This window comes from Acomys minous (genome assembly GCF_964271855.1).
Source record: "Acomys minous genome assembly, chromosome: 7".
Lineage (NCBI taxonomy): Eukaryota > Metazoa > Chordata > Mammalia > Rodentia > Muridae > Acomys > Acomys minous.
In genome coordinates this window covers 19,694,317-19,721,901 of record NC_140488.1, presented here as the reverse complement: position 1 = coordinate 19,721,901, position 27,585 = coordinate 19,694,317, and the positions used below count along the sequence as shown (strand labels likewise).

General features: G+C 42.1%; 1 protein-coding gene across 4 annotated transcripts in view; it reads right to left on the bottom strand.

Moving 5' to 3' along the window:
• The window catches only part of MAP7D3 (MAP7 domain containing 3), a 51,389-nt gene that overhangs the window by 11,928 nt on the left and 11,876 nt on the right, over nt 1-27,585 (bottom strand). The window contains exons 3-8 of one of the 4 annotated variants that reach the window (XM_084788876.1): nt 22,235-22,401; nt 5,754-5,846; nt 5,587-5,670; nt 4,446-4,609; nt 2,946-3,054; nt 2,493-2,588 (exon numbers count right to left, since the gene is read on the bottom strand). In XM_084788876.1, the coding sequence (XP_084645002.1) occupies nt 2,493-2,588; nt 2,946-3,054; nt 4,446-4,609; nt 5,587-5,670; nt 5,754-5,846; nt 22,235-22,274 (586 nt within the window). In that variant the 5' untranslated portion in view covers nt 22,275-22,401. Of the gene's footprint in view, nt 1-2,492; nt 2,589-2,945; nt 3,055-4,445; nt 4,610-5,586; nt 5,671-5,753; nt 5,847-10,456; nt 10,766-22,234; nt 22,402-27,585 lie in introns of those variants that run through there. The other 3 variants (XM_084788877.1, XM_084788874.1, XM_084788875.1) reach the window with 3 other exon arrangements.

Sequence of the window (27,585 nt, the reverse complement as noted above, 5' to 3'; positions counted from 1 at the left end):
TGCACGCACAAATAAATGCAAGAATGATTTTTAACAATAAACTGTCATTTGACTGGACTAAATTGCCAGCGATATCTAAGGAGGAGGTAAGGCCACCACTTAACACAGTAGGAAGGAAAGAACGCAGGGTCTATCAGAACTACTTCCCACCCTCTGTCTCTATAGAGGAACTCTCACGTGGAGAACCAACTTTCTCAGGGATTCTACAGATAAGAACTCTGACAGACACAACGGCCATGTCTGCTGACAAAAATTCACTGCCAAATACTACCTGGGATTGAACAAATGTCTCTTGTCAAAAGTGAACTTTTTTTGTCAATGTTTTGCTCCTATAAATCTTTATGTTTATAAAAATCCCTACCATAAATGACTCAATTAACTCAGTCTTCTGTAGTAGTGCAGATGACTATGTATACTTGGTTACATGGTTTGCCATGTGGGCATGCGTGTCTGTGGGACATTTTCTTGATTGCTGACTGATGTGGGGTCTGCTTTCCATAAGAAATGTATCTGATGAGCAAGCCAGAGCAGAACAAGACAGAAACAAGCTCCTGCCTGAGTTCCTTCCTGCCTTGGCCTCCTTCCATGATGGGTTACAAGCTGTACGTCAAGCAAACCCTTTCTCTAAGATGCTATTGGTCAGTCTTTTATCATAGCCACAGAGAAGTACCTAGAACAGCATGAAGCAATACAAGAGGCACATGAAAGAGAAGTGCTAGGGGAGAAAAGTGGTCAGAAGGAAATCATTTTAAAGCTAGGCTTTGTAGCTGAGGCCTCAATGTCAGCTCCCCAGAGGCTGAGATAGAAGGATCACTGTGGGGTTACAGCCAGCCTGGACTATGTCAGGGCTACAGTGTGATATCCTGTCCAAAAACCAAACAAGCAGAAGAAGAGGCAGTGGGGTGAGGGTGGGGTGGGGAGTGGGAGGAGCCTCCAGATGGCTCAGTTGGTAAAGGCACTTGCCACTAAACCTAAAGGGTTTGAGTTCAGTCCCTGGAACCCACATGGTAGAGAGAACTGACTCCCACAAATTGTCCTTTGACCTCCCCCCCACACACACTGAGGCTTATGTGCACATGTATATGTACATGTATATACACAATCAATCAATAAATATAAAAATAAAGAGAACTTGAAAGACTATAAACTTACTATTTTAGTAATAATTATGATATTTTGTACAGAGATAGGTAGTAAAATACAAAAGTAACAGAGTAAAGCTGTGTTTAAAATGGGGCCAGGAATTTACAATTTCCAGATGAGAATTCATGACATGTTTGAAGTGAATCAAAAAAGATAGTCCTTCAGTACAAATTTATTTATATGAATGCTGTCTAATTTATTTCTTCAGCTTTACTCTAGCCTCCCTATCATATGCCAGGAATTTTGTACCTCATGGAAAAATGAGATTCTTTTACTCTTACCCATAGTCCATTGTTTTAGTTCAAGAAGAGGTAATTTGGATGGCAGTTTCTTGAATGAATTTTTAAAAATGTTTCTTTTAGCTCACCAACAGTGGTGAGCTTTAATCCCAGCACTTGGAAGGGAAAGGCAGGTGGATCTCTGAATTCTGTAGACCAGGACATCCTAGTCTACAGGACAAGTTCCAGGGTATCCAGGGCTATACAGAGAAACCTGTATTGAAAAACCAACCAACCAACCAACCAACCAACCAACCAACCAACCAACCAACCAGCCAACCAACCAACCAACCAACCAGCCAACCAACCAACCAACCAGCCAACCAACAACAAAAATGGTTTTTTTTAATTTTTGAAACTATAGGATAATTGCATCATTTCTTCCTTCCCTTTCCTCCCTCCAAATCCTCCCATATACCTCTGCCCCTCCTTGCTCTCTCAGATCCATGGCCTATCTTTCCATTACTTGTTGGTACATGCATATATACATTTATATGCCTAATGTAACCTGCTCGGTTTGTATGTTACTCATATGTATGTTTTCTTGAACAATTAAAAAAAAAGATTTATTTATTATGTATACAGTGTTCTGCCTGCACACTAGAAGAGGGCACCAGATCTCATTATAGATGGTTGTGAGCCACCATGTGGTTGCTGGGGATTGAACTCAGGACCTCTGGAAGAGCAGACAGTGCTCTTAACCTCTGAGCCATCTCTCCAGCCCCTTGAACAACTTTTTTTTCTATTAATTTATTCATATTACATCTCAGTTGTTAGCCCATCCCATGTATCCTCCCATTCCTCCCTTCCTCCCACTTCCCCCCTACTCCCCTCCCCTATGTCTGTGTCTGAGGGGGACCTCCTCCCCCTGAATATGCTCATACGGTATCAACTCTCTCCTTGGTGACCTATTATCTTTCCTCTGAGTGCCACCAGGCATCTCCATCCAAGGGACATGTTCAAATATGGGGCACCAGAGCCTTGAACAACTTTTTAAGCAGCATCAAATCTGAGCTAAACACACTTCTTTAAACCAGTATTTAGGATCTATACTTAGGAATAACTACTCACTAGGCCTGTTGTTGTCCGCGTGCTCCAGGCCAACACTAGAAGATAATTGGCTGTCTTTTCTAGTTCGAGAGGAACTTTGTTTACTTGCCGTTCTTCCTAAACATCAAATGCAAAGGAATATTACTTTCCTAGAAACTACATAAGATTTCATGAGTGAGCCACTCATTTTATTAAACAGTTTAAAAACCTTCTCAACTCTTGCTTGTAAGAATTTAATTTCAAATATTATGTAGTTTACACCTACAACTTACTTAGAAAATGATCAAAATCATTAGGCAGTGATGGCACATACCTTTGATCCCAGCACTCAGGAGGCAGAGGCAGGTGGATCTCTGTGAGTTCGACGCCAACCTGGTCTACAGAGTGAGTTCAGGACAGCCAAGGCTACACAGAGAAACCCTGTCTCGAAAAAAGGACATTAATGAACGTAAATGTAACACCTATATTACTTACCGTATTTTTCACTGTTGATCGCACCACCCTCCCACGACCACCTTTTCTGTTGTTGATCAACACGTTTGCATCGTTCCATTGTACGAGACACAGCGGCCTTGAATTTTTCCTATTTAAAAGAAATGCCAGACCATTTTATATGGTTACTATAGTACCACAATTTTTAATTATGGTTCCTAAAACTAACTCCATCACCACATGTCTTTTTCCAGTAAGTGAAGGTTTAAAATAATTGGAGACAAGGTTCAAATTCATCAATGAATACCAGTGCTGTCCCAAAACGACTTGTTTTTATTTTGTGGCTATTATGTCAAGGAATTGGCCAAGTCTTCCCTGTAAAAGACCTTTACACATACTAATCGTACCTGCACCTCACTATGCTTGCCTACCTCTATTTTCACTTCTGCTTGATTCCGTTAGTCATTTAATATGATCTGTTTTGTAATTACTTTATTCTTTGTGGAAAGAAACAGGAAAAGGTGACATGCCTAGAAGTCAAATGTATGCCAAAGTTATTTATCTATTATGTTTATATCTATAACAGCTTAGATCCTGGTACTAAGTTTCTTTTTCTTTTTTTTTTTGAGGCAAGCAATGTGTTTATGTTGACCTCAGCTGCAACCTGAACCAGTCAGGATAACAGCCACACAAATCCCAGGTCACCCTCTGGTAGAACAGTACATGTGTGCTCAGGGGTTTTTCATCCCTATACTGTAATATACCATGAACTATGTTCCAGTAAGAAAAATCAACTTCAGGGCCAGGGGGTTTCTATTTCCTAACAGCAACTGTTATACAACAGCATCTTTACAGTGCCTGCCTTGTTCCTCTGAAGCCAAAGAGAAACATATTAGCCTACTTATAATGTCCATGTACTAGGCTCTGACTGGGCCTCCTCCTCACCAGCTCTTTGGGCTTGATACGCTTTAGCCTTATTTTCTCCTGCCATATCTCTGGTTCCCTTTCTGTCTATACTGACATTTGCCTCTGTTCTGTGTTTTCTTTCTCAGCCTCCTCTTTTACTAAGAGGGGACTGTCTTGGACTGATTCTGTCCACCAGGGACCCTCCCTCACTCTGTATTGCCTCCTAATTTATATTTGTTGATTGATTGTCAAACTGTCTTAATGGTTCATACTCTCTAAGGCAGTCACAAGTTGGAAGAAATCAGCCTGCCAGATGGGACCTGACAGAGGCAGGATGCTGGGTTTGGGGTCTTAATACAGGTGATAGACAAGAGTTCTGAGCTAACCCCAGGCTAAGGTACACTGTGAGTTGCATTTTGAAGGCAAACAGGCCTGAGTTTCTGGACTCTCAAGTTTCCTCTTTCCTCCCTGATTTTAATGTTTCAGCACTTGAACTGAGGGACATGAAAATGGAAGGAAATAGTGAGGTGAGGTTGTTGCCTTCCTCTCTACAGGGTCAGGGAACACAGAGAAGGACTAAACATTTGAGATGTACATGACGCTAACATCCCATGGACAGCCTCTAAAGTTGTTTACTTTTTGTTCCGCCTGCTTTAGTTTTCTTTTTTCTTCTGCAGACGCTCGTTTTCGCTCATCTTTTTCTTTCTGTTCCCTGAGTTTGCGGTGTTTCTCTTCCAGTTGTTTTTCGTACAGCACTTTTGCCTTTTGTTGTTTCTCAAAGAGTTGTTTTTCTTTGTTAGCTGAAAGAGTCCAAGTACATTTTCATGGAGTTAAAGCCAAGAAAAGGTTTCCACACCACACACATAGAAGGAAGAAAACGTTTATCTTATTATCATTCTTAAGACAAACTGGTCCAGTGAACAACATGTACAGTCTAGATGTATGGCCAGTGAAAAACCACTTTTTACTAGGTGTTCACTGAACTGTGAACTGGTATGTCTAAGCCAGATGAGTCTTGGCCTAGCCATATGAAAACTCCAAAGGAAGAAAGAAAGGTTTTCTTTTATGTGGTCTTTTTGCTAGTTAGACCTAAAGGCAAACTCTATCAGAAAAATATGCCCTTTAAAAATTTAAAGAAACACATGGGTTGAATCTATACTTTGCTTCATTCTACTCTGAAACTTCTTGCAAAGGCCTCACTTCTCCAGATAATGCTCAACAAGCAGGTGTTGCACGGATAAGATTGAAAAGTGTATCCAATGATACAAGAGCATGTTTTGCTATTCAGAGTTTCTCTGAGTGTAACCAGAGGACTCCTGTCGGTGCAGTCATAAAATATTCTCCCTAACACTTCACTGTCTGTCTCTGCCACCACGATAAAAAAAAAATCACTCATACTCTTCCACTGGAATAACCTTGAGCATCTATTTTGGCAGTTCATTTAGATCAAAGAAGTACTTAGAGTTGCAGTCACGATCCCAAATTGTGGAAAGTCTTAATTTATACCAGGTCCCATTTTCACTGAAATCCCACCCTGCTTTTCCCTGACAATTGTTGAAGAACCTTCCAGATCTCAATTTTCAGGTAACTAAAGCTAACAGAAATGATTCCTTCAAAAATTAAGTAATTTGGTGACAGGTTCTTCATGGGCCTTCTTGGTGTAGGCTAGTAAATGGACTTAATTTAATACAATATAAAATTGTAATTTAGTATATAGTATATAATCTAATATCTAAAAAGGAACCTAGTATCTGAGAGGAACGTCTAACATGCGCACCCTCTTGTTGACGTTTTTGCTCTTCTCGGCGTTCTTTGGCAAGCTGCTGTTTGATATCATTTTTCAGGACAGAACCATCTAAAACTCAAAAAAATAATTACCCATTAGTATAATATCAATTTTTAAAGCTACAAGATTGATATATCAAAATATTACTGAAAGTATACCAGATGTATAAGATGATCTCTTATTCGCGACTGCAGAAGAAGTCATACCATGTTTACGTCGCCTTTCTCTGGCTAGTTCTTGAGCCACGGCGACTACAAGACAGGGAGATAAGGAAAAGGCGTTATATGTTAGCAGTCAATACAAAAGGGCAGCGATCCATAACCATTTGTCATTAGTGATAAAAGATCAGATCATTTCTATGAGGTAAAAAATTACTGCTTACTCTTGGTCAATAACAAAAACATGGGCTAAGTACTTATGCTTTAACAAAGTATGGTATTTGTGGACATAAAGTCAATCCCAGTTGTGAATGGCAGTGGCAGTGTAAGAGCAGGAAGAGACGTTAACAAGTTAGTGATGAGTGGCTTTTTAAAATATGTCAGATGCGGGTGTGGTGGTGCACGCCTTTAATCCCATCATTTGGTGAGGCAGATGCAGCGGATCTCTGTGAGTTCAAGGCCAGCCTGGTCTATAAAACTAGTTCCAGTTCAGCCAGGGCTACACAGTGAAACTCTTTCTCAAAAACTCCCAAAATATAATTAAATACATCAGGCAAGATACTACACTAAGTATTTTTTAAAGAGTTTGTAAGAAATTGAGGGAAAATGGTTTCGTCAAAATAAGAAGTTAAGCATTTGGGCTGGAGAGGTGACTCTTTAGGAGCACTCGCTGCTCTTGAAGAGGACTCCGGTTCAGTTTTCTGCATGTTTTTGGCAGCTGACAACATCTTCAACTCCCAGTTCCAGGGGTGCTAATGCCCTATTCTGGTTCCTACAGGCACTCATGCAAATGGTGTACTTATGTGCACACACATGCAGGTAAAATATTCATATGCACATAATACAATCCTTTTACAAATAAGACTTTATAGAGCAAAGTTTTGGTTTTTTTGAGACAGGATTTCTCTGTGTAACAATTCTGGCTGTCCTGGAACTGGCTCTGTAGACCAGGTTGGCCTTGAACTTATAGAGATCCACCTGCCTCTGCCTCTGCCTCCCCAGTGCTTGGATAAAAGGCGTGCACCACCATCACCCAGCTTAGAGCAAAGTCTTAACAAGCAGAGTACTCAGCAATGGAGTTAACCATTACAAGACATTTCTAAATTACCCTCATCAGGTACTTTCTAGACTGGTTACACATTAGTTGCCTGACTCACTTTCAAAAAAGCCTGAATCTTTCTTCTAGGTGTGGGGCTCAAGCACTTAGAACTTTTAAAAAGTAGCTCGTTTTCTTCCTTTCTTTATTCTATGGTGATTGGAATTGAACTCAAGGTCTCTAATATGCTAGACGATGTACCCTTCCCCCGTGAAGCCACACCTCCAAGCCCTCAGCACCCCCGTGATCTACTCTGATGCATTGTGAACATGTTTAAGTTTAAAAAATGTAAGGCAAATAAATATAAATTGTACCCGATATTTTCTGCCAACATGCAGAAAAGTGATAAGTAAACACCACTAAGAGGACATGTAAATTAAAAGAAAAAAAATCATTATATATTGATGTACGTTGAGACTGATTATAGAGGATTCCTGAACCCTGAATTCCATGGATGGTTGTATCTAAAATTCCCCACAATCCTGGGCAAGGGCTTGGCTAGAGCGCTTTCATCTTTGTGCAGTCGCACAGCAAATATGCCTCCTAGGTCATACTACACAAGGTCTGGTTATCAACTATTAAGAGGTAACAGTTCAAACAAGAGACTAGAGGGATTGCCCTAGTGTTCGTAGAATGAATGGGGTCTGTGATGTTGGCTGCATTGGAGAAAAGCTACCTGGGATTGATTTTAAGGGGTAACCTTGAACGTGCCATAGGGATCACTATTTCAAAAGAGAAAAAGGATTTGTTGGTAAGTCCTAGGAAGCCAACAGCTCAGATAAACTATGCCCTAGTTAAATTTGAATATTAGATTCTTCTCTGCCTCACCCATAATTCAACATTTTTGTGGAACACGTATTCTCTGAATAGCATACTAGCACAATTTCTCTTTAATCTAGTCTCTAAGAAAGAAAGCATTGTTCTTCAAACTTTGTTTGGTCTGCAACAATTGATTCCAGGAGAACAAACAACTACTGAAAACTTCCAGACAAAGGCTGGTGGCAGCCACTGGGTTAGAGCACATCTCCCAGCCGACGTTACCATTCTAACTCACATGGTTTATACTCACTTATAATTGGGCACTAGCCCAAAAGGCATGCGCCACAAAAGTCTTCACTTACCAGGAGATTGGGATAGATGTGAGGACATCCTACTGAGACTCTAGGCAAGAGAAATATAGAGATGGGGGAAATAGAAGGACCCAGAGTGTCCTAGAAACCTACAAGAAGAACATCATGACGGGTGCATCAGGGCCCAGAGGGCTCTGCTCAAACTACTGCACCAACCAAGGACAATACATGCAGTAAACATTGAACCCCTACTCTGATCTAGCCAATGGACAGTACATTCTCCACAGTTATGTGGAGAGCGGGGACTGCCTCTGACACGAACTCTGGTGCCCCATATTCGATCATCTCCCCTTAGTGGGGAGGCCTGGTGGCACTCAAAGAAAAAATAAGCAGGATACCAAGATGAGACTGAATACCTTATGACTATATAGTGCGGGAGGAGGTCCTCCTCGGTCATCGACCTAGGGGAGGGGAATAGGGTGAAAGGGGGAGGGAGGGAGGAATGGGAGGATACAAGTGATGGGATAATAATTGAGTTGTAAACTGAATAAATTAATAAAATTTTTAAAAATGCTGAGAATCCACCTCCCAGTCTCAGTAGCTTTTCCGATATTTATAGGACCCAGTCTTCGAGTAAGCTTCTCTAAATTTAGAAACCATGTGTGAATTTACATAAACAAGAAGGGAAAAGTGACAAGTTAGTTACAAAGTTTTTCAAGCTCATCTGGCTGAAAATTTAATCTAAAACAATTGTGTAGAACATATGAAATGTGTTTGTTAAAACATAATTATTTAGCATACTACAATGCATAGAAAACCCATTACATGAATATATGTACATCTAATGTGTTAATACATACATATATACATTTATAAAATATATTTATGTAGACTGTAACCATGTACCCACAGACATTATTTGTTCAGGTTAATCCTTTAATTCCTGCAGTCAAGATTCCAGCAGGAGATGTAATTGACCTTTTAGCAAAAATATTTCACTGTGTTTCCTTTACTCCTACAGAAAATGCTGGGACCATGAGGTCAGTCAACCCGGGGCCCTGTGCAAATCTAACACGAGGTATTTTCACCGAATGTACAAGAGGCAGCCAGAATGTAAACAATTGATTGCAAACTCTCTCTACAATAACCTAGACGCTCAAGGAATATTATTTTACCCCTGTGAAATGGTAAAAGTGTATTTGGTTCTGACACTTTTTGGAGATTTGATTCAAATTGTTCTTCAACATATGGTCTTCCAATCTTAGCCAATCTAAATTAACCTTTTAATTACAATTTAAAGCTCCCTAAGAATTTCAATAGCAAAGTCATTTTATTCACAGGCATATCTGGGGACCTAGTCCGTTAGTAAGCAGGAGGCAACCAGCAATACTACCTCCTCACACAATTTCCTGAATTAAGCAGGTGCTGTCAAAATTAGTAAGACTTAATGCACCTCGCCAGGTTTTTTGGGGGGCGGTTTGTCCCCCAGATGAAGAAAGTTTTGATTATAGAACCTGTTGAGGAAAAAGTGCAGAGTCTCATTGAGTTCAGCCTAAGGATAAAGTCAAGTGCTATTGCAGGCCAACTTTGCAGAGTCTAGTCTCTTCCCAACTTTGTAAATTCTAAGCCCCAGTTTCTTTTTTTAAAATAATTTTTTAAAAATTTATTTTATTAATTTATTCATATTACATCTAAATGGTTATCCCCTCCCTTGTATCCTCCCGTTCCTCCCTCCCTCCCATTTTCCCCTTACTCCCCTCCCTTATGACTGTGACTGAGGGGGACCTCCTCCCCCTGTATATGCTCATAGGGTATCAAGTCTCTTCTTGGTAGCCTGCTATCCTTCCTCTGAGTGCCACCAGGCCTCCCCATCAAGGTGATGTGGTCAAATATGGGGCACCAGAGTTCATGTGAAAGTCAGACCCGACTCTCCACTCAGCTGTGGAGAATGTCCTGTTCATTGGCTAGAAGCATGGGAGAATGGCAAAGTTGAAGGATCCAGAGGATCCTAGAAACCTATAAGTAGAACATTATGATAGGCAGATTTGGGCCCAGGGGTCCCGCTCAAACTATGGCACCAGCCAAGGACAATACAGGCCGTAAACTTCAAACCCCAGCCCCAGTTTCTTTATGCCTTGCGCTGGAAAGCGCTAACACCTTGGGATGCAGAGAAAAAACAGCCTCAAGTGGGGATGTGCCCAACATGGGCCAGTGCCCACACATCCCTGTGCTTTCCTGCAGTTGTACGTCACTGGTCCCAGAAGGCAGGCAGGGCTGGAGCCAGGGTTCCTTGGCAGTTGCCTGGCAACGGCCTTTGGGCCGTTGACAGCACTGACTAACCGTTTCCCCTCCATGCCTTGGTCCTCCAATTTCTCTTGTCCCATCCAAGGGTATCCAGGGAGATGAGGGGACATCCCACAGAAAAGTTGCTCAGCCACGGCCACTCTGTTGGTCCCTGGGGCTACAGCAACCCACTGCCTATGAAGTGTCCAACCCCCCCACGCCCCCACCTCCCGGGTGAGTTCCAGTCCACTCACCCAAGCGTTCACGTAGATCCCGCAAAGTGTTGCCACTGGTACCCTCAAAAACGCGGTCCACCATCATCGGAGTGGAGTTAAGAACCACTGGTGGTTCTTGAGCGGCAGGGCACAGACACCGCCTTTGTCTGTGCCGCCTTTGCCTGTGCCTCCCTCGGGGCCCTGGATGGGACCCCGGGGGGCGGGGCGGGGCGGGGCGCGGGGAGTCCCCGCTTTGCCCCAAAGCCCTCAATTGAGGTAGCATTAGCTCTCACATGTCTTGTCACTACACTGGCTAGACAGCGACTAACTTCTGAAGAAACCTCTGTCGTCGAGGTTCTATTGTGATGCGTTCTGGGCACAGGACAATCAGACCGTTCTTTTCCTTTTATCACCTCTACCTAGGAATGCTGTAACATTCCATATTTTCCCATCCAGGAGTTCAGTTAACAAGCATTTGCCAAGCATCTTCCTGTATTACGAGAGTTTACTCCCTTTAAAGCACTACACGAAAAGACTAGTTTTACGTGTTCCCAGCACCCACAGCAGGATAACCTAACACCTTTGGCTTTCATGGACACTTGCATTCATATGCACCCCAATACATATAATTTAAAAATAAAAGTAAATATTTTGAAAATATAAAAATGAATAAATGTTATAATGTTCAATGCACAAACATGAAAATATGTAAGATGACCTCTAAAGGTGTTCAAAAGACATAAACAGAGCTCTTCAAAGGACAGAAAACACAAATATGGCCACTAAACATTTAAAACAGCTGCAGTGGAAGTTACCACAAAACAACACATCACCCCTTGAATCTGGTACAAATTTAAAGTGGGCGACGATAAGTATTGAGAGGATCAATTAAAGCATCTAAGCTAGGCTTCTCAGCAAGTGCAGTACAGCATTTTGCACTAGATTTCTGACGGTGGTTATGACTATTCCTATGGCACACCTCTTTAGGGCATTAGTAAAGCACACCCTTGCACAAATGCAAACATCACAGACAGTCTGGGAAAGCACATTTGAAGATTCAATTCCCAGCACTGAACACAAACAGGCATTCATAGTTGAGGCAATTGGAAAACTTTTGAGTATGAACTGCATAATAAAAGTGTCCTCAAGGTCAAATTTCGTGGTTGTGAAGGTAATACTGTAGCCATATAGAAAAATGCCCCTTTTCTTAAGAAATGCTAAAGAATTTGGGGGTGATGATTCAATGTCAGAAACATATCGGCAAGCATTTAGGGGGAAAACACAATGACAAATACTAGAAAATGTAAAACAAACAAACAAACAAACAAACAAAAAAAGAAAAAAAGAAAAAAAAAATCCCTCCAGACTCTCTAGACAGGCCTGTGCAGTTAATTTTCCCATTCCTTCAACTCTTCTATAGGTTAGCTGGTTTTTTGTTTTTTTTTTTAGATTTGCTTATTTCATTATTTTATGTTAGGATATTTTGCCTGCATGTATGTATGTGCAACACATGCATGTCTGGTGAACACAAAGGTCAGAAGAGGTCACTGGAGTTACAAATGGCTGTGAGCCACCTTTTGGGTGCTGAGAATTGAACCCAGGTCCTCTGCAAGAACGACAAGTGTTCTTAACTGCTGACCCAATTCTCCAGCCCAGGTTTGCTTTTTTCTTAGTCTAGAAATTTTGTCTTCAGCATATTTTTATGTATCACCACTCTGAATTTGAAAATTACACACAGGGCATCACAATACATAATCTTATAGTGTTTATCCTTTCTTTCTTTCCTTCCTTTTTTTTTTGTTTGTTTTTGAGACAGGGTTTCTCTGTGTAGCCCTGGCTGTCCTGAAACTTACTCTGTAGACCAGGCTGGCCTCAAACTCACAGAGGTCCACCTGCCTCTGCCTCCCTAGTGCTGGGATTAAAGTCGTGCACCACTACTGCCCATCTGTTTGCAGTCTCTTAAGGCTTTAGGCTAGCCAGGCTGTTGGAAAGGAAGGAAAGCTAAAACATTTTCAAAGAACCTGAAACTGACAAATGTGTGAAGAGAAAGGTGGATAAGTAAAATCCAGGTGGATGAGAAAGCAGTTGTGCTCAGGGTGACCAAAGAGGGCTTTAGGAAATAACTGACACTTTGGTCCTGAGGTTGAGATGGAGGCTTAACATGCCTTTATTCTTCATTGTAGCCCATGGTAACTGAGTGAGAGCTGAATTTATCTGTTCATTTTTTAAACTAATCTAGAGTATCTGGATTTTAAAGTATTATATGTATGAAGGTTTTACCTACATGTATGTCTGTGCACCATGTATGTGCAGTACCTGCAAAGACCAGAAGAGGGTATCAGGACCATTAGGACTGGAGTTAGAGACAGTTGGTGAGTCACTTGCCATGTGGCTGCTGGGAGCTGAACCTGGGTTTTCTGGAAAAGCAGGCAGTGATCTCAAGCCCCCAAACTCTTATTTTAAAATAACACCTAAAATTTTGTTTTAAACCCTGCAGGATACATAAAGTTATCTAATATTGTTAACTAATATTCAGAACTACCAATTATCTCATTACTTAATGTCTAAATAGAAATCCAAACAAGGTCCTTTATATTTCCTTAATTGATAGGCCCTTTTATTATTTCTTGAGACAGGGTCTCACGCTGCAGCTCAGGGTGGCCTTGAACTCGTGACCCTTCTGCTTCAGCCTCTCCAGTACTAGGATTATAGCTTTGTGTCACCATGGACAGCACTGATATCTTTTTAAAGCATCTTTTAATATATAGCTAACCTTTACTCTAACATCTTTGATAGACTGTACTTTTACTGATCACCTACTCTGCCTATAAAAGAGATCTAGAGGCAAGGAAGGAAGCCCTTCCCTCCAGGGTCCACAAATATTAAACTGACTCTAAGTAAATGATTCATTCCAGAGTACCCTTAAATGTTTCCTTGAGGCTACAACAGTTCCCTACGGAGCCTCAACTATGCTGTACATTTCTCAGAAAAAAAAAAAAGATTGCAATTGAAGGCTGCCAGCTTAAGGAGAGGAGAGTTTACTTGGGAGCCAAACCAGACTGAGAACTGGCAAAGAATCCTGGCAGGGCCTCTCCTCTCCTGCCTGAATGTGGAAAGTCTATGTTCCCTTGTGAGCAGAAGAGAACTGGAATCCTGCTAATATTTTGTCTCTCACTTGGGTATTTCTTTCCCTCTAATCTTGCATTAGCAGGAAATACATCCAGAAAACCACAGCCATGATATGCCTAAGAATTGCTATTTTTCCCCCAATTAAATATGAAGTTTAAAATTTTTTGACTTCAGGTTGAGTAAACATCCAGAACAACTTACGGACTCTGACACATTTGCATCTAAGCTGCTGCAGTTGCAGCCCTGTATCTTGATGGTTGAGCTTTCCCAGCCATCTTAATTAACTACTTGCTACATCCATATATCGCATCCACAGTTGGGAGTGGGCTCTGCTTTTTGCTTTCTTTCCATCTCTGTCTCTTGCCCTGAATCCAAAGCACAGGAACCATTATCTCATTCTGGTCTCACCCAGCCCCCCCAACCCCTCCAAACCTGGTCCTAGGCTCTTGTTGCTTGTGTTACATGCTTACTTCTGGACCCTAGAGCTTTTCCACTTGGTTAGTGACAGTGTTCTCAGCTCCAGAATTTCAACAGAAACTGTAACCCCTATTTGCAACTGACGCTTTAGATTTACATGGATTAGCGAGGGGCCTTGCTTTCCAATTTCAGCGGACTCTCCTCTTGTGCCATTGCATTTTAGAGAGTGCCTGCTCTTTCCAGAAATGAGGGGCTGATTTTCATCACCTGAGCGCATTGGGGTGGGAAAAAGAGAAGTTAGGAGAAGCAGGAAAAGGAGGGCATTAGGGCAAACTGGAAACGAGAAGCTTAGAGAGGAAGGGTGTGGCGGAAGTTCTTAGGAGGAGATAGCAAATGCTGTCATTTGTTGAGCACTCAATGGTAGGCCTAGTGCTACAGGCCTGCTATGGACTACTTCTCGTAACCCTGACAACACTTTGATGAGCGAGGAAAAGCCTCTATCCCCATCCCCATCTTACACACAGAAGTATGACGAAGCTTCCCAAGTTAGCATGGCAGTGGCAGGGTCATGATCCAAACCTATTTTTCTGTTTCTAGGCCTAATATTCCTTGCACTTCCTATTTCTCAGTTGATAAGCCCCACTGTACCCTGGCTTCCTAAGCCATGCCTTTCATTTTTGTCCTGATCCAGTCCCAACACTGGGTCCTGACCTTATTCAAAGTTACCATTTTTTATTGGTGTAGTCTTACTACAGCAGCTACCTCTCCAAACTCACATCATCATCATAGCTGTCTCATAAGCCTGTACTTGAATTAACTCAAACTATGGAGAAAAAAAAGTCATTAAAAATGAGAGCTTAACATAGTATGTAAAGGAGATGAATTTGACTCCTCTTAAGGAGGAAAAGCTTGGATAATATTGGGCCTCATTTCAAACTATGCATGTGAAGGAAAATTAGCACATTTATCACACTGTTTATCCTTCAAGGAATATTTGCTGAATAAATGAAAGAAAGTACTAAGAACTTCCTTGCATACCAAAAGAGGAAGGAATGAAAATATTTGTGATGGCCTCTTGGGGTGTTGAAAAGGTCTAGACTTAAAATTATTAAGGGCCAAGGTGACGTCCTTTTTTTCTCTCCCCACTTTGACTTCAAATAAAGTAGATAAATACCGTTATTCTAAAAGTGGTCCTGAAATTTAAATGAAGGTTCATGAGATGCCATGAAGCATAAAATAATCAAGGCATGCCCTTTTTAAAGGCATGTTGGAATTTTTAATAGAGTTAAAACTTGGTAAGGTACAGATGGAAGAAGATGAAGACTGCGGTTGGTTTGTTAGGATGCAGATGGCTGGGCTCCATGCTCATAGTTGGTGGTGTCGTAAATATTTATATAGCATACATTCCTAAAGAAGGGTACTGAAAAGTGTTTTGGGCTATGCCAATTACATCGTAGTACTTGATATCATTACACTTTGGCATGGAAAAATACTAGAAATGTGAAGTGAATATATATATAATGCTTTATATGTCCTGAATATTTAATGTTTTTCCTGATAGCTGGCAGAGGCTTTACCCTGGGGCACATCAAAATCCAAGGTATCACCATGACATCATTACTGTGAGCATCATAAAGCAAAGAGGCCCATTACAAAGTAGGCAGATGAGACATGCGTCATATACTAGGATGGTATCTTGTACCCCAGGATCACTGTGGCAGGGTCTCATACAACACACACAGCGCATAGTGTGCTGTCCCATGCTATCTACATTTTAAAGTGAGCTATCTGAACCTTAGTAAAGGGAAAATATTATCATACATAGGTAATTAAAAAGCAGAAAGCAAAAATAAAAACAAAACCTCGAGAGAAGCCTTGGGTCAGGTTGAAAGTAGATTACACCTCACTACCCACAGAAGTCAGCTTTCCCCTTCATCACCATCCCATTTATCCTGCTCCAAAGATGTCTGATGCCTCCACAGCAAAGGCAATAGCTTATTACTTTAAGCATTAGGATGAGTGTTTAGAAGCTGTGTGGATGAAAGCAATTCCATCCATATTTATATATTCTACTTCATGAATCAAGTCCCATTGTTTTATAAAGTCTCTCATCATTAAGAAACTTTGAGACTCAAGCTAAACCTGGTGTCAGTGTTACAAATTGAGCTCTTGATCATTTCAATTTGCAAAGTTGAACTGCCAAAGGCCTGATAAAATTCTGCAGCTGGAAGGCTTCACTGGAAAGCACAGTATTTTTTTTTTTATGGGATCAGTTTGAGGATCCATTTTGAGAATGTGTAATTGGGGAGACAAAGAGCCTCAGGACTATAAAGCAACTCAGGTCCACACTCTCTAAGGCAAGAAGAAGAAGAAGAAGAAGAAGAAGAAGAAGAACAACAACAACAACAACAACAACAACAACAACAACAACAACAACAACAACAAAATAGAGTAATACTTCTAAGCCTCACAGGCAACATCTCCACAACAGCAAGGAGAGTCGGTAGCAGACTGAAGGCAGAAGAGGAAGAAGAGGAAATGTGGAGGTTATCTTTGAGTTAGTGGGTAAATGAACCGCATTTCTCTGCTCTCAAGAAAGCTCTGCTCTTTTCAGCAAAATGAACAGTTTCCAGCAGTTACTGTTGAGGTCTTAGAATGTCACAGCTAGGGGGGAGTGACAGGGCTACCAGTTTAGTCCTTACATTTTCTGTTGAGGCTCAGGGACAGGACTTGACTCTGGTCCCTACTGTTGAAACCGAGCTCTTCTGACATTCTTTCTAATGCTGTCTTGTATTCACATGTGAAGGGCTATCTAAAGAATCTTTTGAAAGAAATGTAAAATGAGCATTACCACTCACTCCAGTACTGGGCAGGGCTAAGCCAGCAAGCCAGCTGGAATTTGACTAAAAGTCACCTGATGCAACTGAGAAAGAGTTTAGAGGCAAATGCAAGGAGATGCTGCGACGTTGTAATAGGCCTACTTTTGGCTACCCATCAAGCCTTTCTGTAAAGGTCCCTAGGCGTTGGCCCTTACTTTCCATTCTAGACACATTTCTCGCTGCTTCCTCCCAGGCATTCATGTTGGCCTGAAAGCATCTGCATCTTGCTCCTTTCTCTCCCCCCACCTCTCAGGATTTGAAGTCAGGATAATTTGACTCCTACTCAGGACCTTTCCAGGAGATGGAGGAACCAGAGAAAGGGAGGCACTAAAACCAGCACCTGACAGCTGCCTAAATGAACTACTAAATCTATAAATCCATAAAGGGAAGGCGAGGATGGCCAAGTACCAGTGTACCTTAAATACTTCTTGGAAGAAATAGTGCTCCTAAGTATCCCAGGCCTGGAGGGCAAGTTCTTGTATGATTTTTTCTCAGTGGCCAGTACCATGTTTTCTGTGCGCTTTACATTGGGTAAAGTTTTGTGGATGATGATGAAATTTACTATTATGCCTGGGGATAATTAAGTCAATTATAACCCATTCAGGCCTTTGGAGCTAACAGTTATTTCTCTTTGCTTTGCCTAGGGTGGGGATGGGGATGGACAGACTCAGTTTTGGTGTCTTCTGGATTTGTGTGCCCTGGCATCCTGTTGATGACGCTCCCTTCAAGAAGAAAGGTATGAGAAATAAAGCGCTGACTTCAATCTGGGTTCTATAGACATATTTGGGTAACTTACTTCATGATTGAAAGTGACCCAGCATGTATATTTAACAGGAGCATGGGCCCCAGCATGCCTAACCTATGTTTTCCCCCATCTCCATATGTTTTGTGGCTTAATCCATAGTCTGCTGGGACAAATAGCTGGATGAGGCAGCACTTAGGGGACCTCTCAGTTGCTCTCATGTTATTTTCTTAGCCTACAGTATTCACATATCCTCCACTGTGAGCTGGAAGTCAGCCCTGGACCTGTGGAACTGCTACAGGGCTGACTGCGGGGAAAGAAAATCTGAAATGTGAAATAGCTTTGTTCAAATGTGAGTCAGGGATGTGTTCAGTCTGTTTATAGAGGAGGAGAGGACATTTGGAGGAAATTGGTCCAGGGAGAAATTTGGTAACAGACTAGCAGGGGGAGTAACTTCTTGGCTGACTCGTAAAGGCCTCAACTGTATCTTTTATCCAGTTGAGGGTGGTGAAAGAGGGTAACAGTCTGGGTCTCAGACCTAGTTGAGCCAGATAAGGACAATGTGACAGTTGCTTATAACTGTTTAACTGAAATTCCATTCAGTTGATGTAGTCAGGACCCATGTAAGCTAGCTGCTTGTGATGACAAGTCCATATTGGAAGGCAGTATGTGGCAGGCCCTGGATTACACACTTCATTCTCATAGCTTCCCTGTTCTGTTCTTGACTGGAGAAGCCTCCTCTGTGCCTATTATTATTTGAGTCAGATTTTCACTATGTTTCCCTCACTAGCTTGGAACTCTATGTATACCAGGTTGGTCTTAAACTCACAGAAGCATGAGACACCATGCCTAGAACAACTATTGTTATTAATGCTAATATGTCATATAGCTCAGATTGAAATAGGTAATTCTTCCTCCTAACCCTACCCTGATAGGAATTTCTAGGAAAAAAAAAGTCTCCTGCCACTCCCTCACCCTGAGTGTCTTAAGTTTTCCTGTGGGGCCAGAGTGCTGGGGATTCTCCACCTGGTTGGCAGCTAGGAGAGCCAGGAGACCTAGAGAGCAGAGAGCAAGCATTTATAATGCAAATGCTGGCTGCGAGTTTTTGCAGTTGGAGACAGGAGGTCAAGTTTTTCACGCAAAGAATAATTGTGGGTAACTAACAAATAGGCTTTTTTGGAGGGGTACTGCAAATAAGAGTCATTCACATGCTGGAATTAAAAAAAAAAACAACAAAACATTGGACCATTCCAGCGAGTCAGCACCTCCCTCAGATACTGGGAAAGAGAAAGCCTCCTTCAGAAACGGGACAAGGTAGAAGCTGTTGACCAGGGTCAGCACAAAGCATGGTGGGCTGTGTCAGGCCCAGTGGGGCCCTGCCCCAGGCTTGTCCTCTTGCGCAGAAGCCAGAAATCTGAGAAAACACTGGAAACAGATGGATCTCTGCCAGCACCAGAGCTACCGTGGTATTTGAACCTTCCCCTGACTTCTTATCCACTGAGGGAGTCTTACTGGAGAGTACATCTTACAGTAAGGGGAGGAAGTCTCTCTCAGGAGAGAGTATAAGAGGAGCCTGAGGTCCACACACAGCCTTGGCAATTTCTGGCAGAGTGGGAGGTGTGCAGGCTTTGCTGAAAGGCCAGATCGGTGAGACAGGGCTTAAGGCCAATCATGCAACAGCTTGCTTGTGGCACCTAGAAGGCTAGGTGACTTGAATGCTAACTGAAAACAGCACAGGCTCAAGTCTTCCTTCAGCCTTGGAGATACCACAGTAGAGTGTCAACAGTTTACTTTAGCTTTCTAGACCCAAATTCTTTCCTGCTACATTCCTCACTTTTCACCCAAATCACTGCTAAGTCTGGGGGTGTGGTAGAAAGGAAGCACTTTGGCCTCCAAACTCCACGGGAATAAGAATAACCTTAATTGATTTTGTGTCGTGTGTTGCTTCATAATAGGAAGGTCTGTTATACTGTTCTCCAGTAGCATTTTGCAATGTGCTTGTCTTTTTCTTTTTCTTTTCTGAGACAGGGTTTCTCTGTGTAGCCCTGGCTGTCCTGCGATTCACTATATAGACCAGGCTGGCCCTGAACTTACAGAGATCCACCTGCCTCTGCCTCCTGAGTGAAGGGATGAAAGGCCTGTGCCACCAAGTGTGGTTTCACCGAACGTTTCAAAGTCTATTCATGGACACTTTTGTGGTCAGTAGTCTGAGTTGGAATTCACAAAAGTATGATTTTCCAGATAACTCAGAGACCCTAAGAATTAACATTCACCCGGCTTCTCCCTCATTTTACAAAAGCAACACCCCGAGGGGTAGTGATTTGTGCAAGATCTAACAGCTAGGAAATACCAGAGTCATTCATTTGAAATCTGCATTTTCAAAATGCTGCAGTTGTAACATGCAACTCAAATCGCAGTTCAAGCAGGGTTTGGGGGTGTAGAAATGATCAAAAAGGCATGCTGTGCTGAGGCTTAACAGAGACTGTGACTTTAAAGTGGCATGCACAGTAGCTAAACCAAAGTCAGCATCGAGAGTTCTAGCTGCTACACACAGTTTTTTCTCTTTGTATTACTGGTCGTCTATTTTAGCTATACTTAGATGTAATATTTGACTCTATAACATGGTTTAGTCTCCATTTTTCACTTAATCCAGCCCAAATACCACTTAGTACTGACATAGTATTTCATCTGATCAAATAAGTTATCTGGTTTTAGATTACTAATGTTGAACTTCAGGATTGTTTTTTCTTCCACTTTTTCTTTCTTCCTTCCTCTGTCCCTCCCTCTCTCTCTTTCTTTTCTTTTCTTTCTTTCTTTCTTTCTTTCTTTCTTTCTTTCTTTCTTTCTTTCTTTCTTGACAGAGTTTCTCTGTGTAGCCCTGGCTGTCCTGGACTCACTTTGTAGACCAGGTTGGCCTTGAACTCACAGAGATCCACCTGCCTCTGCCTCCTGAGTGCTGGGATTAAAGGTGTGTGACACTGTGCACCTGACTGAGTTTTTCTTCTTTTTTAAATTAAACTATTTTTTATTGTATTAATAATTTGTTCATTTTTACATCCTGATGGTAGCCCCCTCTATTGTCGCCTTCCGGTTCCACCCCTGGCTTAGTTTTTCAATCATTTAAAAACAAGGGGCCTTGAATTGGCCTGGCAATCCCACCCTCCTCCCCCCAAAGAGCAGGGGGTGGGGCGAGGGGAGGATGTGTGTAAAGAGCTTTCGAACAAAATTGCCCTCCATCAATTTGCTGTGTCTGTATATCAATGGGGATGAGTAGTCAAGGGAATTGGGGAGAAGGGGTAAATGTTATCTTTAGACATAGAAAGAAACTTAGGGTTCTTGGCTGACATTTCCTTCTCCTCAGCCCTCTACCCTCCCACATTGTGAGTCTTTTTTTTTTTCTGGCCTTTTTGTGACTTCCTCTTTCTGTGCAGAATCGCGGCACAGAAGCAACCTTGCTGCTGCAGATCAGAATGTGCAGTGTGTGCACCACAATACTAGGGGAAACCACATTTGGAGGAGTGTGAGCATCTACTGTGCTCCACCGAACCAAATGCTGCAGACTCATTTGTAGAAACTGGTGACTTAGCTTCCAGATATCAGCTGATGACTAAGCTTACCCTACCCTCCTGTAGCCTTTTTTGGTTTGGATTTTTTTTCCTTTTTTTATTAATTTATTCTTGTTACATCTCAATGGTTATCCCATCCCTTGTATCCTCCCATTCTTCCCTCCTTCCCATTTTCCCCTTATTCCCCTCCCCTATGACTGTTCCTGAGGGGGATTACCTCCCCCTGTATATGCTCATAGGGTATCAAGTCTCTTCTTGGTAGCCTGCTGTCCTTCCTCTGAGTGCCACCAGGTCTCCCCATCCAGGGGACATGGTCAAATGTGAGGCACCAGAGTATGTGAGAAAGTCATATCCCACTCTCCACTCTACTGTGGAGACTGTTCTGTCCATTGGCTAGATCTGGGTAGGGGTTTAAGGTTTACCGCCTGTATTGTCCTTTGCTGGTGCCTTAGTTTGAGCGGGTGGTTTGGATCTTTTGAGAAAGAGTCTTACCATGTAACCCTGGCTGGCTTGGTACTCACTGTGTAGTCCACACTTGCTCAAACTCATGGTAATCCTCCTGCCTCAGCTGCCTCAGTGCACGACCCCCCTGCCCTTTAAAAAAGATTCTGACTGAATCTTTGTACCCTTGGACGGACTTGGATATAATTTTTTATCACGTACAAATTATTCATCATTTAGTAGTAAGTAATGTGTTTGAGAGTCTAGTCCATGGCTTCTTGGTCCTCATAACAATCCTTGGGATGAATGTTTTTGTCCCATTTTTATAGAAGAGGAAACCGAGGGTTAGAAAGATATTTAACTTAGAGTAGCTTAATTGGTAAAAGGGCTTGCCATGCTAGGCTGACAATGAGTTCAGTGCTGAATCCATGACATTCACCCACCTGCATGTAAGGATGCATGAGTGCAAGTGTGACACACACACACACACACACACACACACACACTGCTATCAGCCACGTAACCTGGCCTACTAGTCATGTGGCCAGAGGGGCTTAGGAGATTCTGTTCTAAGCCTAGGTGTTGGAAGGAGTGTGTCCCTGGGGATTGTCACTGTGCTGCTCACCTGTCCGCCACTACTCACCAGTGTTGACGGTCTTATTTCTGATGAAGGTGTTATTCATGGCTTCAAAGGAGCAGATGTTGTCCCCAAAGAGTGTGAGAGGAAGTCTCTTTTATCTCAGGTCTTTGTGAATATTTGATGGAATGCGATAGCCCTGGAAGAAGCGCTATCTTGTGCTGGTGGTTCTTCTGAGAGAGAGAGAGAGAGAGCCAGAGTTAGACACAGAGAACATTCATACTCAAATCACATACCATTCACATTGGAGAAGCCTTAGGTAACCTTTCTGTGGGCACCCTCTCCTCCCCGTTTCTTATTTCTTAAATCATGTTTTTGTTGACAATGCGTACCATGTCTAATATTTGGGAGAGGGACCATAGGGAGTGTATTGTATCAGACTTCACTACAAGAAATCAAGGTATAAAATGTCACCAAACATTCTGTATTTCCCTGTATGGGAAATGCCTGCTGTGCCTTACTATCTCACTTACATCTCATGGAAAGGGTAAGAATATTGACAAAAAGAGTGAAGATGCTTGAGCTATTAACTACCTGTACAACATCAGGCGGGCCACTCCAGCGTTCTTCCACCTATGTGAATTCATGAAAGGACCCGACCCAGCGATCACTCTTCCTTTCCCGGTTTTACACTTGATGCCTCTTTATGACATCTGTACGTTTATTCGTGACTACCTTTCGTTCGAATTAAACACGTTTAGTTGTTCAGGAAATAAAAATACTGACTTAAAACCTGAAGGTGTGTAATAGACATCATCATGGAAATGGTATATGGAAAGGCAAGTAAAGCTGAGGTACTGCTGCCACCTAGTGAGTAAAAGTAGTATGGCGATCATGCAAAGTCAAGCTCTTGAAGGCCCCATGGAAAACTAGTAGCAACCAGTCAGTTAAGAAGCTAGTTAGGACTTTGACATGAACTTTGGTGTTCCATATTTGACCACCTTCCCTTGGTGGGGAGGCCTGGTGGCGCTAAAAGAAAGAATAAGCAGGCTACCAAGATGAGACTTGATAGCCTATGATCGTATAGTGGGGGCGGAGGTCCCCCGAGGGAATAGGGGGAAAGCAGGAGGGAGGGAGGAATGGGAGGATACAAGTGATGGGATAACAATTGAGTTGTAATCTGAATAAATTAATAAAATAAAATAAAAAAGAAGCTAGTTAGGACGGGAGGTGGTGGCACACGCCCTTAATCCCGAGCACTCGGGAGGCAGAGGCAGGCGGATTACTGTGAGTTCGAGGCCAGCCTGGTCTACAAAGTGACTCCAGCTAACACAGAGAGACTCTGTCTTGAAAAACCAACCAACCAACCAAACAACAACAACAAAAGCCCAGCCCAACCCAAACCAAACCAAACCAAAAACAAAACAAACAAACAAACAAAAACCCCAAAATGCTAGTTAGTCTTCACTTACCAGGAGATTGGGATAGATGCATGGACCTCCTATTGGGACTCTAGGTGAGAGAAGTATAGAAGAATAGGGGAATAGAAGGATCTAGAGGGTCCTAGAAACCTACAAAAAGAACATCATGACAGGCAGATCTGGACCCAGGGGGGTCTGCTCAACCTACTGCACCAAGGACAATACATGCAGTAAACATTGAACCCCTACTCAGATCTAGCCAATAGACAGCACATTATCCAGTTGTGTGGAGAGTGAGGACTGACTCTGACATGAACTCTGGTGCCCCATATTTGACCACTTCCCCTTGGTGAGGAGGCCTGGTGGCACTCAGAGAAAGAATAAGCAGGCTACCAGGATGAGACCTGATAGCCTGTGACCATATGGTGGGGGAGGAGGTCCCCCTCAGTCATAGACCTAGGGGAGGGGAATAGGGTGGAAGAGGGAGGGAGGGGGGAATGGGAGGAGACATGTGAGGGGATAATAATTGAGTTGTAATCTGAATAAATTCATTAAATAATATAAAAGAAGCTAGTTAATTCAGGGATTCCACAAGTATATTAGACATCACCATGTTGTTATTTTATTTGTTTGGTTTTTTTGAGACAGGGTTTCTGAAACTTGTGTGTCTCTCTGTGTAGCCTTTGTTGTCCTGGAACTTACTCTGTAGACCAGCCCGGCCTTGAATTTGACATTCTCCTACCTCAACCTCCAGAGTCACTAGGGTTATGGATCTTTGTCACCAGGCCCAGCTTAGAATGTGTTTTCTTTTAAAACCCAGACCCTTTGATCTCCTCATCATAAATCCAGAGGATTCACATCCGCTAGTTGAGACAATTCACTTATTCCTGAGCTTTCGATACCGTCAGTCACCTAATCATAACTGCCGACATCAGCAAGGGTAATTACTGTATCTGGGGGGTTCACAGTTCCATTGTATAGTGGAGGAACAGGGAGGCCCAGAGAGCAGGTTACTTCAAGTCACACAGCTTTCTCTCATGATTTCAGCTCTCCACCAGCCTTCTCTGATGCGCTAATGCTGGAAAACAGGAGGTGACTGTGCACCCCAGCTCCAGGGGGAGTTTGTCTTTCAGTGAAGCTCCCTTCCCTTCTTGGCACACTTACCCCCATTCTAAATTAGCACACAGGTGGACCATCTTTCTAGCCTGTTCTCTGTAAATAATCAATTGGCCTGTAGGGGGAGAGATTACCCCAGGAAAATATTTTAGCTACTGCACAAACAATTGCTTCTGGCTGTGGGTGGAAAAAAAAAAAAAAGAACTGATGGTAGGAAGACATGTGACTGACAGGAAAAATACGTGAGTTTCTACTAGTGTTTGAGATTTTCAAAGCAATTGTTTCTGTCCATTCACATGGATAGTTGAAGTATTCATTGTACTGAAGAAATTCAGACCTTTCTCTTTCACAGTCAGAAATCTAATCAGTAACAAACAAGTGTTTATGGAATTACTCACAGAAAGGAATGCACCTTCAACTAATGTTTGTTGTTAGATATACCTTTCTCTTTGAATTATTGATTAGCCGAAGAGGGTCATTAAGTATCTATCTATTCCTCCATCAATTTATCACCTGTCTAGCACAGATCTATGTTCTACTAACAAAATAGGCACCACAATAATTTCTCTCTTGCTCTACCCCTCCTTGGACATTTTTTTTGGTACCTTGGACAAAAGTATAGGTTAACATAAATTTAACATTTTTCTGATGTTATAAAGCAGAGACTAATAAACAGGAGAATTTATAATAGGTGAACAGGAACTAAGAAGAAAGAGGAAGTGAGTTTAGGTTCAAAGGAAGCTTGTGTTTAGTGGGCGTGGTGGGTGTGTGTCCAGTGTGTCCACTGAACAGAATGGAGTGGTTGGAGAGATGGATTAGTAGTTAATAGCATTTGCTGTTCTTCTCGGGGACCTAGGCTTGATTTCCAACATTCACATGAACTGTCTGTAGTTCCAGTTTCAAGGGATCTGATGTCCCCTTCTGACCTCTATGGGCACACTTCCTCTCTCTTCCTTCACTCTTAAATGTTTTAAGAAACTGTGGTGTGTGTGTGTGTGTGTGTGTGTGTGTGTGTGTGTGTGTGTGTGTTGTATAACACAAAGGAGCTATTACTGAAATTTTTTCAGAATTATGTCTCTTCTTCCTCCCAGGGGTTGGTGGACACTTGTATGATATGGTATGTGAGCAGTCCACCCCCACCCCCACCCCCCCGATATGTCTTTTCTTCCTTTGCTCCACAGTACCATTTTCTCCAAGCTTGTGACTGGAGAAATTTAAAACAGGTAGCCTCTGTTGAAATTATGCATTTGGGGAAGACGCAGATGGAAATGATGTAAAATCCTGTGTAGGAGCACTTATTGTACAGCAGTTAGACTGCTAACAAACAGGCAGATGAAAAGGTTCTCAACACTTAGTCATGATTAAAGCCACAGTAAGATCCTATTGTATACCTATTACAAGGGCTAAAACAAAGACAAAATGGATAGGATCCAAATCTGACCAAGATACAGCGTACATGAGCCTCTAATATATTCCTAGTGAGATGAGACATCTTCAAGCAAAGGGCGGTGGAGTGTGGCGTAATTTGGTTTGTGAAGAAAAGACGTAAGTTCCTGATCTTAACCTGAAGTTTGGTTAAAAAAAAAAACCAGAAAAAAGAAAAAAAAAAGCTATCTTCCGTGATTGTTATTTGAATTAAATATTTCAGGGAAGAAAAGTATTCATTGTCAACACCACACTGCCCCTTTAAGTTAGCAGGTTTCTAGAAAGCTTCCCAAGATCAGTGGCTCCTGCTGAACAACTGATAAAGGGAGGCTTGTGATCACAGGATTTACTGTACCTACATAATCAATATTGATTGCTTCCCCTCATTAATGGCCTCTGCATTCATCAAGAATAGGGTACCTCCCTGCTCGGTCTTTCCCCAGCAACTATAAATTACCATCAAGGCCCTTTCTTATCTTCATCTGACTCCAATCACTCTGCAGGCTTAAGAGCTCCAGGCAGTTTACTACACAGGGGTTGCCATGGCTATGTTTACCTGAGTATCTTCCAGGCTGGTTGATACAGGAAAATAAACCTATGCTTTCTACTTTTTGCTTCTGAAGGGGACGTGTCTGGAGTTAATTGAAATAGAGATCATTGAACAGTCTGAACAAACATACACGTATTGCACGAGGCCACTAAACTAAGCTGAAAAGTAATCTAAAGTGATGACTGCTATGTGTAACCAGGAGTCTGTGTTGTTATTACTCATCTAAATTATTCATTGGGAAGCCATTTTTTTTTTAAACTGGAAAATCCAGTGCTTGTATAATCAATGCCATTGCCATCTGGTTGATTTCATTCTGGGAAGTTTGGCCAACTACCATCAACCAGAAATCTTTGCAACAGTGATCATTTCTAATTGTTCTAACAGAACTGATTGAACACTTTTTCATCTATGGAAACAAATGGCTTTTGTTTGGTATTGATAGGGGAGAAGTTGAAAGTCTTGTCCTTCTGTAAATGATTCAAACCCTTATTTATTAATAAATTGCAAATCTTTCTGAAGGCAGAAAAAGTATAATATGTTATTACATGTGTAATAGGATTGTTGAACACTGAAAAATATCTCCCTCTTTTCTGTAGTTCTACCTCATCTTCGGTGGGACTTTAGATCTTTATCCCTCTCCACCTATACTGCTCCATTTCTTTCAGCCTCTCCCAGCATCTCTCCTCTCTCTGCCCCTGTGTATCTGTCTCTCTCTTCCTATCTGTCTATCTATCTATCTATCTATCCATCCTGTTGAATAGTTAAAGACTGTAGAAAGAAGCTCTGTGTTTCTTCAACTTTCTGTATGGTGAGAGGGGCTGGATATGTCATATTTTAGTGACCGCCATTAGTTCTCTAATCCCTGTGGAGGATGAACAGGAAGCAAGCACAAAAGCAAACAGAGG